This window comes from Podarcis pityusensis (assembly GCF_964106645.2).
Source record: "Podarcis pityusensis genome assembly, chromosome: 1".
In the NCBI taxonomy this organism is placed as follows: Eukaryota; Metazoa; Chordata; class Lepidosauria; order Squamata; family Lacertidae; genus Podarcis; species Podarcis pityusensis.
Window position 1 is genome coordinate 73,017,668 of NC_138028.1, and position 15,485 is coordinate 73,033,152.

At 43.2% G+C, this 15,485-nt stretch overlaps 1 protein-coding gene across 1 annotated transcript; it reads left to right on the top strand.

Annotated features, from left to right (window-relative positions):
- The first annotated feature begins 1,522 nt into the window (after positions 1-1,522).
- Positions 1,523-8,758, top strand: LOC308473882 (ferritin light chain-like). Its single transcript, XM_080999777.1, has 3 exons — positions 1,523-1,900; positions 6,421-6,567; positions 7,590-8,758. The coding sequence occupies exons 1-3, from the start codon at positions 1,727-1,729 to the stop codon at positions 8,085-8,087; spliced, it is 819 nt and encodes a 272-aa protein (XP_080855903.1). The 5' UTR covers positions 1,523-1,726; the 3' UTR covers positions 8,088-8,758.
- Positions 8,759-15,485: the final 6,727 nt, after the last annotated feature.

Sequence of the window (15,485 nt, forward strand, 5' to 3'; positions counted from 1 at the left end):
AAAGGGAGGCAACCAAATTATATAAGTCGACTATACATGTTTAGGTGCTAAGGGTATTTTAAAAGTTTTATTGATTTTAATTGTTGTTTTTAATGATTATATACATATACAAATTTGCATCACTAAGATATACTTAACGGATCTTGCCAGGGCTATGTAAAAGAAACTGGTTTATCCACCTTCGCTGTCCTCTATGGGCCAATCTTGCAGTATATGATAAGAGGGGGGGAAAGGTAGATGGAAAATTGTAAATGACAAACAACAGCAATGAACAAAACAAAACAAAACGCCTTCTGCACTCCCATAGTTTGGAACAGGACAAGAGATCTGCAAGTGACTCACCAAGGAAACACGGAAAAGAGTGGATAGCTCTTGTGTACTTGGTGCTCTCTTCAGTCAGTAATTGTAGCACTAAAGCAGAAGGGAGCTAAAGAGATAAGGAAGGTTTAGCCGAGCAGCCACTGACTTGGATTGCATATGCTGACTGAATGTTTAAATAGCAGCAGTCAGCACTGTGACTGACATAGTTTCTATATGGCTCGGAGGTATCCTTGTGATTGATCACTCTCTCAAGCCCTGCCCGAAACTGTTTGTGCTCCAAGGTCAAAGATGGACTGCAGCTCAGTGGCAGAGCATCTACTTTAAGTCACTGACTGGAAGCAACCTTAGGCGAGACTTCTGCACAGATTGTGCCCGGAGAGGCATTGGTGGGTTCTTTTAACCTCACAGCTGACTGAGGAGGAAGAAAGCGGGACTGAACTAGTGAAAAAGGTCTTGCTGCCATATATTTTAAAACTCAAGATTTAGTCCACTTCACACAAGGCAAGAAAATCCCTATTGTTGACCATGCAGGCATCTGTTTATCTGTTTACAAAGTGAACCCATAAAGCATAATGCCTGACATCTCAATAGCAAGAAAGAATGGGACTGATTTTTAGTAAAATATGCTCATCTGAATGTAGTAAAATTCACTGCTTGAATCCGGAGTTTGTTGCTCCTCTTTCCCATTTCTCACTTCTGTAATCCAAATACAGAAATGACATCGGCTAGGGCTATTGGATCTCTATTTCCTGGAATGTGCATTCACTTTAGGGTGCACATTTCCCCCAGCACTTTCTATTCTGCGATATGTTCGGACAGCGACCTTCACGAGCGCTGCTTTCCAGCACGGGACTGCGCAATCCTCTGCAGTGTACAGAAGTATTCAGGGAAGCCTTTCGGCGAGGCTAGTTTCCAGGTTAAACTTCAGTCTTAGAAAACGCGCGAGAGCGTGCAAAACGCAAAGGTATAACTTAGGAAGGGCGTGTGAAGTCTCGCAGCGAATGCAGGCCAACATGCCCCTTCAAGCCTGAGAGGAGTTCTGTCACGGCCCGTTAGGCAGCCCTGTCCTGGCGGGAAAGGGCGTGTGGGAGCGGGCCCGCCCGCGGCCAGGTGCGCGCCAGGTGCCAGCGTCCCGCCCTGCCTCTGCCCCTTGACCCGGGTGCTGTATATATAGCCGCGAGGAGACGGGGAGCGCGCGCGCGCCTCTTCACCTTCTTCGCTTCACGAGCTGCCGCTTCCTGGTTACTTCTCTTTTTTTCTAAACCCCACCCTTGTCTCTTGTTTGATGTTCCAACTTCAGGCAGCTCCTCAGTGACGCGACGGCCTCCCCGTCGTGCCTTGGGCCGGCGGCTGGACGGAAGGCGAGGCCGGCGGTGAGGAGGAAGCCCAGCGGTAGTAGCGGGCCATGGCCGAGCCGAGTCCGAAAAGGCTCAAGAGCGGCCTGCCCTTGTGCGCCATCCACCGGCATGGCAGAGCTCTGGGCAAACTCGTGAAGCAAAACTTCCCGGCCGTGGTGGAGGAAGGCCTGTGCGGAGTCACCGGCGCCCTGCTCGAGGTCGCCTATGTCCTGCAGATGCTGGTAAGGCCACCGCGCAGCGACCCGCTTGGCGTGCCAAGGCAGGCCTGGGGCGAGGCGCTGCGGCTCCTTCGGCGCTCCGCCGGCGTCTCTTTCCTCTGCGTTCGAGATGCCTCTTTCCGGGGCCACAACGAGGGCTCGCTCTGGGTTGGCCTTTCTCCATCCTGCCTCACCTCCTCACCTCGGGCCTCTTCAGTTGGGGTTCTTTCTTTCCTCGTTTCTGCTCTGCATTTAGGCCGGACTTGCACGTCCACAATAGCCAGTGCTCCCCCCCCCCCCCGGGAGCGCAGTACTGGCACTTCTTTTTTGTGTTGTTAAAAAGTGTAACACTTACTGCAACAACTTCATGGTGACTGTTGTTGTTTAGTCGTGTCCGACTCTTCGTGACCCCATGGACCAGAGCACGCCAGGCCCTCCTGTCTTCCACTGCCTCCCACAGTTTGGTCAAACTCATGTTGGTAGCTTCGAGAACACTGTCCAACCATCTCGTCCTCTGTCGTCCCCTTCTCCTTGTGCCCTCCGTCTTTCCCAACATCAGGGTCTTTTCCAGGGAGTCTTCTCTTCTCATGAGGTGGCCAAAGTATTGGAGCCTCAGCTTCAGGATCTGTCCTTCCAGTGAGCACTCAGGACTGATTTCCATAAGAATGCATAGGTTTGATCTTCTTGCAGTTCCAAGGTAATGTCTGGTGAATTCCCCTGTTCTCCTTTAGATGACAGCCCTGTGTAGATGTTCACTGGGTTCTTGTTGTTTAGTTGTGTCTGACTCTTCGTGACCCCATGGACCAGAGCACGCCAGGCACTCCTGTCTTCCACTGACTCCCGCAGCTTGGTCAAACTCATGTTGGTAGCTTCGAAAACACTGTCCAACCATCTCGTCCTCTGTCGTCCCCTTCTCCTTGTGCCCTCCATCTTTCCCAACATCAGGGTCTTTTCCAGGGAGTCTTCTCTTCTCATGAGGTGGCCAAAGTATTGGAGCCTCAGCTTCAGGATCTGTCCTTCCAGTGAGCATTCAGGGCTGATTTCCTTAAGAATGGATAGGTTTGATAGGTCCATGGGACTCTCAAGGGTCTCATCCAGCACCAGAATTCAAAAGCATCCATTCTTCGGCGATCAGCCTTCTTTATGGTCCAGCTCTCACTTCCATACATCACTATCATGGTGACTACTGGCACCTATTTCTCCCGGGGGGAAACACTGAGATAGCCGTTGCTTGAGTTCTTCTTCCCAAGCCACAGCCATCAAGCAATGGATATGCTGGTATAAGGTACCCATGTTAAAAAGAGGGGTAGAAGAGGTGCACACCTGGGAACTCTTCTAGTAACCTCATGGTGTGTGATGGCTAGTTCATGGCAAAGGCACACTTTAAAACATTATTATGTACATCTTCTGGAACTGCTGTTGTGAAAACAGATTCTGGTTTGCATCCCAGGGAGCTGTGGCTAAAATACTTCTTCCTTTGCTGGATACAGCTGAGGCATGGCTTTTCTTCTGTATTAAACCAGCATCTGCTGAGGTCTTTTGCTGCACATAAAGTGACTAAATCCCCACTCTTTCCACACGTGTGTGCCTGCATTCATACATTCGGCTGACAACATTAGTTCATGAATAATAGCTCAGTTGGTTAGAGTATGGGGCTGATCGTACCAAGGTCCCAGGTTCGATTCCCATATAGGACAGCAGCATATTCCTGCATTGCAGGGGGTTGGACTAGATGATCCTCAGGGTGCCTTCCAACTCTACAATTCTATGATTGTATGATTCTATTCTATCTGGTATACTCCTTTGCTACATATGGCCCTGTCCTTAACCTTAGGATGGAGGCCCATTCTCTTCCTTCTTGTCACTCTGCCATGCCCCCATTGTGCTATGGAACCAGGCTCCCACTGCTTTTCAAATGCCCTCTCCTTCACAAATGCTCCTTCACATGCAGAGCCAACCACTTGTAGGGTCATGTTAAAATGCTCATGTGTTGGAAGGCTGTGGGAAAGAAATGACATCGTTTTGTCCACTGGGTGACAACTGGCTGTATACACATGGATTGTACACAACTGAATGGATGTGTTCATTGTAACACCAAACTAAATTATTAATGTATCTCCCCCAAATTTCAGGTTTCTATTTCATAAGGCAGTATTGTAAGTATTTTGGGGGGTATGCCAAGTCCACTGTTTTGAGGGAGAGATGTGCACGTATGCCCCATTTTGATGCCAGAAGTACTTTTTTGTGAGCAAATACTTAGCTAGGTCATGTGGATATACCCTAGCAATTTTGATACTGCCATGAATGAGCGAGTCAGACAGTACCACACATCTTATATATTATGGTACATTTTGCTGCTGTATGAAATTACTATATTGCTATATTCACTGTATTTACAATGTCTAATATTTCTTTTAAGGTTGTTCATGGCATATAAATAATAATATGCATGGAAAATAATGGTTCAGCATTTACTGCAAGCGGACACTCATAAACTGATGCAAAGCTCCTGTTCAGCTGTGCAATCTTTCCCCTTTGTATAACTCACTTCTGTCTGTTGCTATCTGTCGTGATTTCTTTTTATATGAAGTCTTAATTTTGGACAAGTCCTGCATCTTAGGAGGTCTGGAACCAAGGAAGGAAATTTACATGCTGACTGACTCACTTTTGGATATGTGAACAGTAGTGAATCAGTCTTTAAGAGACTCAGTGCCTGTAAGTATGGGGGCAGAAGTCAGGCCCTTTTTACTTGCGAAAAATATGAGTGTTAAATGAGTCTGGTAGGCAACTGACGGTAATGAAGCTACACTGATTATACGGTAGAGTAAGAGAATCAAGGAATGAAGAGCAGGGATGGGGAAAGTGATGAAGCAAGGGAAGAAAAACTGACTCAGAACTTAGTGGTGGGAAGCTGTGACAACATCCTTCAGCTGTCACTGCATTCCTTCTAAAAAGAGAAAAGGGGAAGCTGCTGACAACACTGCCCTGATTAGATATAAGGATCACAATTCAAGATGACAATATTCTCAGAATATGAGAACATATTTTTCCAGCAAAAACAATGAGGAAATGGGCTAATAATAGCCATAAAGTCCCATCTTCTCTGCAGGCACAGAATGTACTTGGGCAATTGCTGGAACTTAGTATGAGTCTGGATCTGTTTCTTTCATATTGTTAATGATTTTCTTCATGTTTTAATGTGGTGAAGACCTTAGGGAGTGTTTTCTTATCTCATATATCTATCTGATTGGCCACTGTGAGAACAGAATCGTTGACTGGATGGGACATTGGTTTATTTGCCGGGGCTCTTCCTATGTTCCTTTGAAGTTTGAAGGAGGGTAAACTTGGTAGGCAGTAAACTGAAGAGGCAATAACCTGAAGTAAACTGAAGTAAACTGAACATGAAGAGTAGCAGTGATCCAAGACCTGATTCTTACATTATGGAAGTGACATTGTTTCGATTTCCCCATGATTCCATTCCACACACTTTTGAATAATGTAAGAATTCAGAAACCATGTGGAAAAATCAAGCTCATGTGGGAAGAACAGCAATAACACCAGGGGCCAGATCTGGAGGATGGGGTGTGTAAGAAAGCGGTAACATGACACAGGATGTAACTATGGGAGAAGAATGGCAATCATGTTGCCTGTATATCCCCCTGCATACTTTCCACTCTCCAACTACTACTCCAGAGGCAACAGCTTCTAACTTTCTGCAACAAAAGAAGTGACAAATGGTACAGCCTCTAACATTCCTTATCCTTACAAATATCTACTGTAGAAATATACAGCATCCTGATTCAGCCAGAGATCTGCATGCATAAGCAGTCTTGTGTGCATGTTGCGTTTGGATAAGCATCCTTATTCACATCATCATGTGCACTTGAGTCCTCATACACTGACTAGATGCATCTTTGAATGAAAATATGCATCTGTATCAATCCCCCCCCCCCCGGCCAATTCAACTACTTTCAGTTTTTTGAAAAACATATCAGATATTTCTGCATTCTGTAAAATTAACAGTGTTTACCTTTTTTGAATATAATTGTGCTAAATCAGATCCCAGTCACATTAAGGCATGAGTGAGGAGTACATGGCTCACCCTGTGTCATTGGGCTCCAACTCCCTTTATCCCCAGCCAGAATGGGCAGTGGTCAGGGATATTGGGAATTGTTGCCCAATGACATGGGGGGGCGCTATAGTCTCCCACCCCTAATTTGGAATATTAGTAAACTTTCTGGAAAACTAATTGCCCATGACTACAACTAAAACAGGTTATATGGTCTTTTGTCTGGTGTACAAATATTTTTTTAACTTAACATACACATACCCCAGGGTACCTAATTTGAAATATTGTTTCTATCTATGGCAAAAGCAAAAGTTTGTGTTTTACTTCTAAAATATATAGGTTTTCCAGAAATGTTTTTTTCTTCTACTCCTTTTGAAGTTTAAACCTAAGTACTGTAAACATTTAGCAATATTATTGTACTTTGTATATGAACTGCAGTGAGTGTTTTGCTTTGTTGTCTATTTGAAAAATATAGGGTGAAATCTTTGATCATTCTGATATGGCTTTACCAAATGTTTCTAAATTCTTCTTGGACCGGGCTAAAGAGGAGAGGGAAGCAGCAGAAGCTCTCATACAATACCAGCATGACAGGGGAGGCCTCTACTGTACCAGAGTTATCCAGGTATGTGGCAAAGTTTGTCCTCATGTCTGAGGTTTAACTTCATAAGGTATATGTCTCATGTAACAGATCAAAAAAGAACTTGCACACATATCCCTTGTGATATGAGCTACATCTGCATTTAGCTACACCTTTTTTCATGTTAGCCTAGAAGCATAAAGCGAGAAGACATGTTTTTTTTCCTGTCATGTTTCTGCATGACACCTAGCGGGTTTCATGCCTCTCACAGTGAAATGATAGGGTCAGATCTGGAGCTTAGCTTTTCCCCCCCATACAAATTCAAATTTTCTTTTTAGACATCAGTCTTATTGCACTTATTAAAGAGGGTTTTTTTAACACCACTGTAACCATGATTTGAGTTCCTTCCCCACTTCCAGAATGAATGACATATGGCCATATGTTAACAGGTATAGAAGTGCTTTCACCCTGCCATCTCTTGCAATTTGAAGCAAATATGTATGAAAACTATTTTGCTTTTCTGCTCCAAGGCAACTAATCTGGGAGACCCAGCACAATCCATATCCTTTGAAAATCTAGCAAATTCCATTTGATATTTGTTTAATCTTATCTCTTGTGGACATCCTTCCCTATGCAAGCAAGCAGCACCATTCCATGCTTTTAGATCCCATCCTTCCTCCAGGGATCTGAGGGTAGAGTACACGGGTTCTCTTCTTTTTATTGGAGATCTGCATGGATCAGTGTTACACTCGTGCAATTTTATGTTGCTACAACCCATTCTAGTCTTTCATTACTTTATTGGCAATGAACATATTTTAGAGATCAATATTATCCACACCAATTATACAAACACTTGGTTAACATATCATCATATAAAAAGCTGTAATAAGCTTGGTGAGCTGCCTTGTGTGCATATATTAATTTTCTATATCTGTATCCCACAAATCTCAAAGATGTTGCTCAGAAGACAGAGGTAAGAGCATTACAGCACAAGCAGTTGAAAATGTGGTGGAAACAATTGTAACTTCTACTATTTGCCATCTTTGTTCTGCTCTTTGTGATTCCAGAAACCACCCAGTGTGTTAATAAGCGGTGTGGCGGCAGCTCTGGAAGTAGCCCTAGTACAATGGAAGATGATGGCGGGCCATTTTGAAGAGCTTTATGCTCTGAGTATCAAGAACTCAGACCCTCACACTGCAAGCACAATTAAGAAGCAATTTCTAGCACCCAAGATACAGAAGATCAAGTTGATGGGAGATCTCATTACCAATGCTCGTAGGCTTAGGAATGCCCAAGATAGCAGAGGTGACCTTGAGAACTATCTTATAGACCGTCTGCAAAAAGAACTAAAGATTGGGACCGATTCAGAAGCACACTGCAGTCTCCATGCACCATTTCAGAAATGTACAAGAGCTGCAAATGAGCTACAGCTTCTGCGAGAGGAGTACCTTCAGCCCAAGAATGGGATAAGGCCAAAATACCAAGGCCAGTGTTGCTCCCTCTCTCAGCCTCGGTGGAAGGGCTTGCGGGAAAGAGATCAAAGGCAGGAGCACAAATGGCATTAGATTGGCTGGGATATGAAGTATGCCACTGCTGAGCAGTGCTATGATATTCATACATCTCTAAATTGTCCCGGAATAGTTGTCTATAGGTTGACATGATTTGTGAAAACAGTCCCCACAAACAGGGTAACTGTACCATCATGATTTGGTCATTGTTGATTATTTTGTTCATGATACTATGTTTGAAAAGCCAGTTATTCCACCATGGACTGCAGTCCTTTCTATGAGTTCAGGAACTCCTTACCTTCATCTAAAAGTTATACTAACTCTTACCCACAATATTGAGTTCTAGACAATCATGTATCTAGTATAGTCAGGCATTAGGTTAGCTTGAATAAGTGCATAAATGATAACCTTGTATTTTTCTACTATGTAGTAAGGGTCTTTTATAATGCATTCCTTTAAAATAACAAGATAAATTAGATTTTAATATTTCAATGGTTGCCTTGATAGAAGTTTATTAACCTTACAGAAACTTCTATTTTAGTGTACATCCATTTTTATGCTTTTTTTTTATATTGCCACATAGCTTAATGTAAGCACAATAAAATTGTTTACCTTTGGTGCATTGTACTTACATTTTTAAGGTGGTAGTTTAATACGAAATATTTTACTACATATTTGATATGCCTGCAATAGCAATGATAATAAATGTTGAAAATTTAAAAAGAAAATATATCTATCTTTTGTAATTTTTCATGATCAGCCACATGTTATGCTGCTGTTGGGAAGAAGCCATATACATGAATAAGGCTTTTTAATAAATGAATTCAGCACACCCTCTGCAGTCACAGTGCTTAACCATGCTTGTTTTCCATAACACAGAGGGGTGTTCAGGGAGCAGGTTTAGAGACCTTAATTCCCATATGTAGAGTTCTGTCATTCTCATGGGTGAAGATCCAGTACTAGGACACTGCTTTAATGGGAGAGAGGGGCACATTCTGTCCTCCACCCCTGACAAATTACCACTAGTAGTGATTCTGTCATCGTATGTAATATGTCTCTGCATAGAAATCCATTTCACTTTAATAAGTGCCTAATGGTGCCTAGATTGTGCCCAAGATAAAATATCATAATCAAAACTCCTTTGTAAGATTTAATTATTGGCATTGCTCCCTTGTCTCTAACACAGTTGGTATTATTATTATTATTATTATTATTATTAATAATAATAATAATAATAATTTGTATACCGCCCTATACCTGTAGATCTCAGGGTGGTTCACAGGATAAAATCACAGTATAAAAACACCAAATACATAATCAAAATAAAAACAAAAAGTAGTAAATAATTGTTCAAAAGGAATTGCAATGTTTTGCCTTCTTGTTTATGAGGACAAAAAAAAAATTTATCTCTTCGCTGGACCAGTCCTGCCAATAGTAAGTTTGAGGGTGTCAAACATTTTAGTGACTGCATATGAATGGTTGCAGATATATTACCTTTGCTTTCCAGAGCAGCTGGAATATACAGTTATGTAGGAGTGCAGGGAGGGGGTCAATAGCAGACCACACTGGGACGTCTCATGTTTCAGCACTGGGGTACAAATAGGTAGTGGCAGTACAGAATCAGAATTAGGTTAAACTTAGCTTTATAACATTACGTTAACAGGAAAAGATGATAATATACTGTGACTACACTCAGCATATTTAACATAATGCTTTAGAATTGGATGAATACATAACTCCCACTTTAAGCTCTGTAGAAAGTAAGTTAATTTTATTCCTCAAAGAGTAACTTTTATTTTAACACCAACCAAATGAAGCAGGGAGATAGTTTTGTTGACCTCAATCAAACTATAATACTTAACATCAGTTGAATAAATATTTTGCATATGCTAATAATCCGTTCTGAAGTTCAACAATTATTCACAAATCCAAGTTTTAATATAATTTCCATTCCACAATTCCAATGCATAGCCTCAGTTTTTTAAAGCAGCATGTTTTGTGGAAGGGAGCAACATGGAAGACGGGGATTTGCTGTGGATAAGTAGTGTGCATCTAAGTTAGTAAAGATGTGACTGCATGAAAACTGGCCTTCCAGGCTTGTAATGTCATGAAGATTATCCTGAAGTAGCAAATTCAGTGTCAACAACCATGCCATCCCTTCTTTAATGGTGGAGTCATAAGCCATACTATGTGGAGCAAGGAACTCTTAATCTAGCATGGTGAGAAAGACTGATCCAAATAATTCTTAGATGGGCTGTTCCAACATTGTAGGCCAAAACTTAATAACTTGTAATAAGTTCAACTCCTGTTAGCTCACAATATACAAGTGGCTAGTGCAACCCAGTCAGATGTACAGGCACAAATTATCTGTTTGTTTCGCAGCAGGTCCTATTGAACTAATTGGTACTGTACTTTCTTCCAAGTATAGGCTGAGAGTTTATTTCTGATGGCTTTCCTCAGATTATCCTTCCGACCTAAATTTGTCCCTTGCATCTTAAATTAGCCAGATGCTATTAACTACGGAGAAACTATTCCTCACAGACCCACACGATATTTCAGGCAGCTCCCATATTCATTCTATTTTACTCAGTTTCCATACATAGATGAGAAATAACATCAAAATCGTGAGCCTTGAATGATCTATGATTAAATTCTCCATTCTAAGCACACTGAAAATCAGTGTCACGTAGTGGATGGAATGTCTGCCTTAGCCTGAGGAAGCTGAGGTTCATATCCTCTGTCCTTACAACCATGAAGCTTCTTAGGTAGCCTTAGGCAGATTACTACACACACACCCCACCTCTCTTACCACACAGGCTTGTTGTTGTATGAGAGAGAATCATAGAATCATAGAGTTGGAAGAGACCACAAGGGCCATCGAGTCCAACCCCCTGCCAAGCAGGAAACACCATCAGAGCACTCCTGACATATGGTTGTCAAGCCTCTGCTTAAAGACCTCCAAAGAAGGAGACTCCACCACACTCCTTGGCAGCAAATTCCACTGTTGAACAGCTCTTACTGTCAGGAAGTTCTTCCTAATGTTTAGGTGGAATCTTCTTTCTTGTAGTTTGCAAACTGTAGAAGGCAAACTGTGTATATGCTGCCCTGAACTCCTTGGAGAAATAGTTGGTTATGGAATAAGATAAATAAAACTACACTCTCTGGTTTGTTTGTTAAGTTTGTTGCATTTAGTCATAGCTCCTTCATGGAGGATACGACTACTAGTCACGATGGCCATATGCTACCTCCAGGATCAGGTAAACATGCCTCTGATTAACAGTATGGTGAACAGGAGAGGGTGACTCTCCTCATGTTCTGTTTGTAGGTTTCCTAGAAGCACCTGATTGGCTTCAGTAGAAAAAAAGGATGCTGGTTTAGATAGGCCTCTGGTCCAGCAGGGCTGCCATCGAGTTCACTGGAGAATACTGCATTGGCCCACATGGTTATAGTTCAAAAGACTCTGCATCTTTTATACCAGATATTACCATCAGAACATATTATAGCCTTCTGAATGGTACTGGAAGCTCAGTTGTAACAGACCAAAAAAGACAAAAAGAAGACATTAGTTTAAAATAAAGGAAGATTTCACCTGCTAGCTACTGGATCATTTTAGAAAGAGAGAGGGAGCATCCCCTAGTGGACTATAAGTATAAAGCAATATTGAAAGAGTGTTGGTCTGCTAAGATACCAATCTTCGTCACTTTTCAAAAGGAATCCATATGAAACCTCATTCATTTTGAAGCCAGCCTGAGCAGTTACTGAGCTTTTGAGTGTTGGCTTTTGTACAGACGTCCGGCAATTAATCTTAGGCTTCCTTTTGAGCCTGTGTTTAGCACACACATTTCAAGAATCACAGACATGTGGTTTGTTCATATATATCTAAAAGCTGACGGCAAAATAGTTTGCAGCAACGTACCACTGACTAGCTACTTTTACATATAAAAAGTGTTGACCCTTACATGTGCTATATTTGATGAAGAGAAAGAAATGGATACATCTATTTTTCTTGAGGTCACTGTGGTAAAGGAGACTAATGAATATTAGCCTTTTAGTGCAGCAGCAATTGTGCTTTGGAACTCTCTGCCTATTGACATTAGGCAGGCAACCTTGCTATATTGTTTTAGATGCCTGCTAAAACCTTCTTTCTTTCTTTCTTTCTTTCTTTCTTTCTTTCTTTCTTTCTTTCATTTATTTATTGAATTTATATGCCGCCCTATACCCAGAGGTCTCAGGGGGGTTCACAGCAAAGATCATAATATATAAAATCAAAATAATAATTGCAAGGCTATCCAGATGTATAACAATTTAGCCATCTATGTTTGTTTTAAACAGAGATTTTTTGTGTTTTATTGATGTTTATCTTATGTAAACTTTTTTAAACAGTTTTGTGTTTTTAGCTGTGTTTTATCAATAATTTTATTGTGTGCACTGCTTAGAATTTTATGATTAAGCAGCACGCAAGATTTTCAAAATAAAAATAAAATATTGCAACATAACCTCCTGTTTTTTTCCATACATACATACCAGGGTGTTGCACACAGCATAAAAGGTAAAGGTAAAGGGACCCCTGACATAGCATAGGTGGGATAAAATTTGCTGCCCTTTACAGCAACATGTTTCTTCCCACTATATCTCCTTATGCTGGTTTTGATATTGGGAGACACCTTGAAATAGTGCAGTAAGCCGGGGGTGGTTAAACTGTGACCCTGTCCATGTTGGAGAGGACAGCACTCAAACACCCATCATCTCTGGCCATTGCTGGCAGGGGCTGCTGGAAGTTGCAGGCCAAACAGCATCCATCAGGCCACAAGTTAGCCATCCCTGATCTAAGGGGCATAAATAACCAGCATCATGTCTTTGCCGAACGCAACAGATCTGGTTCCTATTTACAACTAGATGGACTCACTGGAATCAAAGACCTAGGAGAGCAACTACTATCACAACAACCTTGCTGCATATAATACACAAAGTGCCTCAGGCTGCAGTCCTACACATGCTTAAAGGTAAAGGTAAAGGTAAAGGTAAAGGGACCCCTGACAGTTAAGTCCAGTCAAGAACGACTCTGGGGTTGCGGCGCTCATCTCACTTTACTGGCCAAGGGAGCCAGCGTTTATCTGCTCCACAGACAGTTTTTCCGGGTCATGTGGCCAGCATGTCTAATCTGCTTCTGGCGAAACCAGAGCAGCGGACAGAAACGCCGTTTACCTTCCTGCCGGAGCGGTACCTATTTATCTACTTGCACTGACGTGCTTTCGAACTGCTAGGTTGGCAGGAGCATGGACAGAGCAACAGGAGCTCACCCCATCACGGGGATTCAAACCACTGACCTTTTGATCGGCAAGCCCAAGAGGCTCAGCAGTTTAGACCACAGCGCCACCCGGTTCCTCCATGCTTACATGGAGGTAAATCCAACAGAACACGATGGGACCTAACTCCTATTTAACATTTTACAGCTCATCACTTTGCCATTGCCTGTCCTTCCCACATGTCTGGAAAGTTGCTATCCTTATTAGAGGATCTCTGCACCCCCTTTAAATTTCCGATCCTCCCCAATGGAGCGTTTGGAACCCCACTTTATTGGGTAGCAACAACAGCCCTGTATCCTCAGCTGCTAGAAACTGTTGCAACCTCAGATTGTTAGGTCTTCAATGGATATTCACTGAAGACAGGGTTTTCATAACTGTGACTGAAAAGCTCAAGCAGGCAGCTGGAAGGGACAGCTTAGGCTGCGGGGAAGCCTGGATGGGAAAGCAGATAATTTAGGAAAACAGACCCTTTCTTTGGCCAGTGTGAAGAAGCGTCTTCCTGCGCATTATGAAAGTGCATGAACATGCCACGCCAGTGATCAACGTGCAACAGCAGGCCTGAGGCTCCTCTACTCTTGCTATAACAAAAAATCAGAATCTGTTATTTGATTTCTGGGCAATTTGAAGTAAACCAGTTTGGGTTTTCCCCCTCCCAATTGTTTAACAAAAATCTTCTCCGCTTCCTCAACTTATACTACTGGGATTTGTCGGGGCTCCACATGGGCGATTGTGCGTGTGGAGCGACTGTGTTCAGTTCTGGTACTCAAACGAACCCCTGGTCTCGGAGTGGTTTAAGCGTCTGCCTCTCGCACCCAGGTTTGGTTATCGGGGGGAAAAGTCGATTCCACAAGCCTGAAGTTTGCCGGCTCCTGGGTTCCTTTATCAGCGCCATCCAGCTCCACTTAAAACGTGTTTAATTCACGTGTCAGCTGGGCTTACTTCTTAGAGCTCCCAGGAACCTCCCTCACTCCACCCCAGAAAGAGCCACACTGGCTGCTTGGTGGTGGAGATTTACCCCCACAATAGTGCGATCCGATACGTGCCCAAGTAAATCCCACTGACTTTATTGAGGCTAGCTCAGTGTGCACTGAATAGCAGCCTCAGTAGGTGTAATACTTAGGATACCGAGCTCTCCACCCGCACCCCGCAAAGTAGCTAGAGAAGAAAAAGGAAGGCGCTTTGGAAAAGGTCCATTTTCTCCCACTCGGAGCCTGAACGAAAGTTCCTACACGACTTGTTACACGACTCCATTCCCTGGCAAAAGTGCGCAATGCGATCCCAGGCTCCCTTTGGGGCATTAGAGGCCTGCTTTCCCCGTGCGCGCACCCCCCCCTCCACCTGTGGCTGGGATTTTTACAGTTGTGGAACTCCTTCCTGCGATTAGAATTGGTTGGTTGGCTGCAGGTTAGCGATCGTGCACACCGGTGTGTCCCCTCCCCCTCCGCCCATATCTAATTTAAACACAGAAAGAAATGCCGCGCTAGCGCAAATTGGATTTTAAATGTACATCATCGCTGCCTTCGGGGGTCCAGATGTCTCCTGTCTGCGAATCCGTCACATCGGAATATTCGGAAAAGAGGCGACTCAGTCACAGCGACTGCAGTGCGAAAGTTCTAACTGGAATGAATAGTGACCCGCCCGCTTAGCGACCTGCTCGGCTCTTATTAGATGCCCGTCGCTAGTGTTGGCGTCGAAGCCATAGAAGCAAACAGGAGAGAGGTGATCTCCATTCTGACGGGGAGCTGGCGGGGGTGAGACGCAGAAAACTGGCGTGGCGAGGAGAAGGAGCTGGCTTCGGTCAGATATAATCAGAAATTATCTGAAGATGTCTCTTCTTTTCTCACCCCCACCTTTTCAAAATCCTGCTTGCCGTTTGTACGAAAGGGGGATAGGTATCCTCACAATCCCACAAAAGGTAAAGCCATTAAGTGGGAACGTTTACAAGAACGCTTTCATCTTTTCTTATCTTTTTTTCTTTCTTTTAAAGAGCTGATGGGAGGGTAAACCTGGTTTATTTTGAGCCACAACACTTCTCAAGTCACAGGAAACTGATATCGAAAGAAATAAAAGGCACAAGCCGTAGTCCCGCGGATTTCAATGCAAGGCGTTTTAAAACCCTGGCTTGATTTGTTGCAAGTGAGTTTCTAAA

Bases quoted from the DNA above. Each gene is read 5' to 3' on its own strand.
- LOC308473882 (XM_080999777.1), top strand. From the start codon at position 1,727: ATGGCCGAGCCGAGTCCGAAAAGGCTCAAGAGCGGCCTGCCCTTGTGC. The intron at 1,901-6,420 runs GTAAGGCCACCG...TGAAAAATATAG, and splicing joins CCTATGTCCTGCAGATGCTG to GGTGAAATCTTTGATCATTC. The intron at 6,568-7,589 runs GTATGTGGCAAA...TTGTGATTCCAG, and splicing joins ACTGTACCAGAGTTATCCAG to AAACCACCCAGTGTGTTAAT.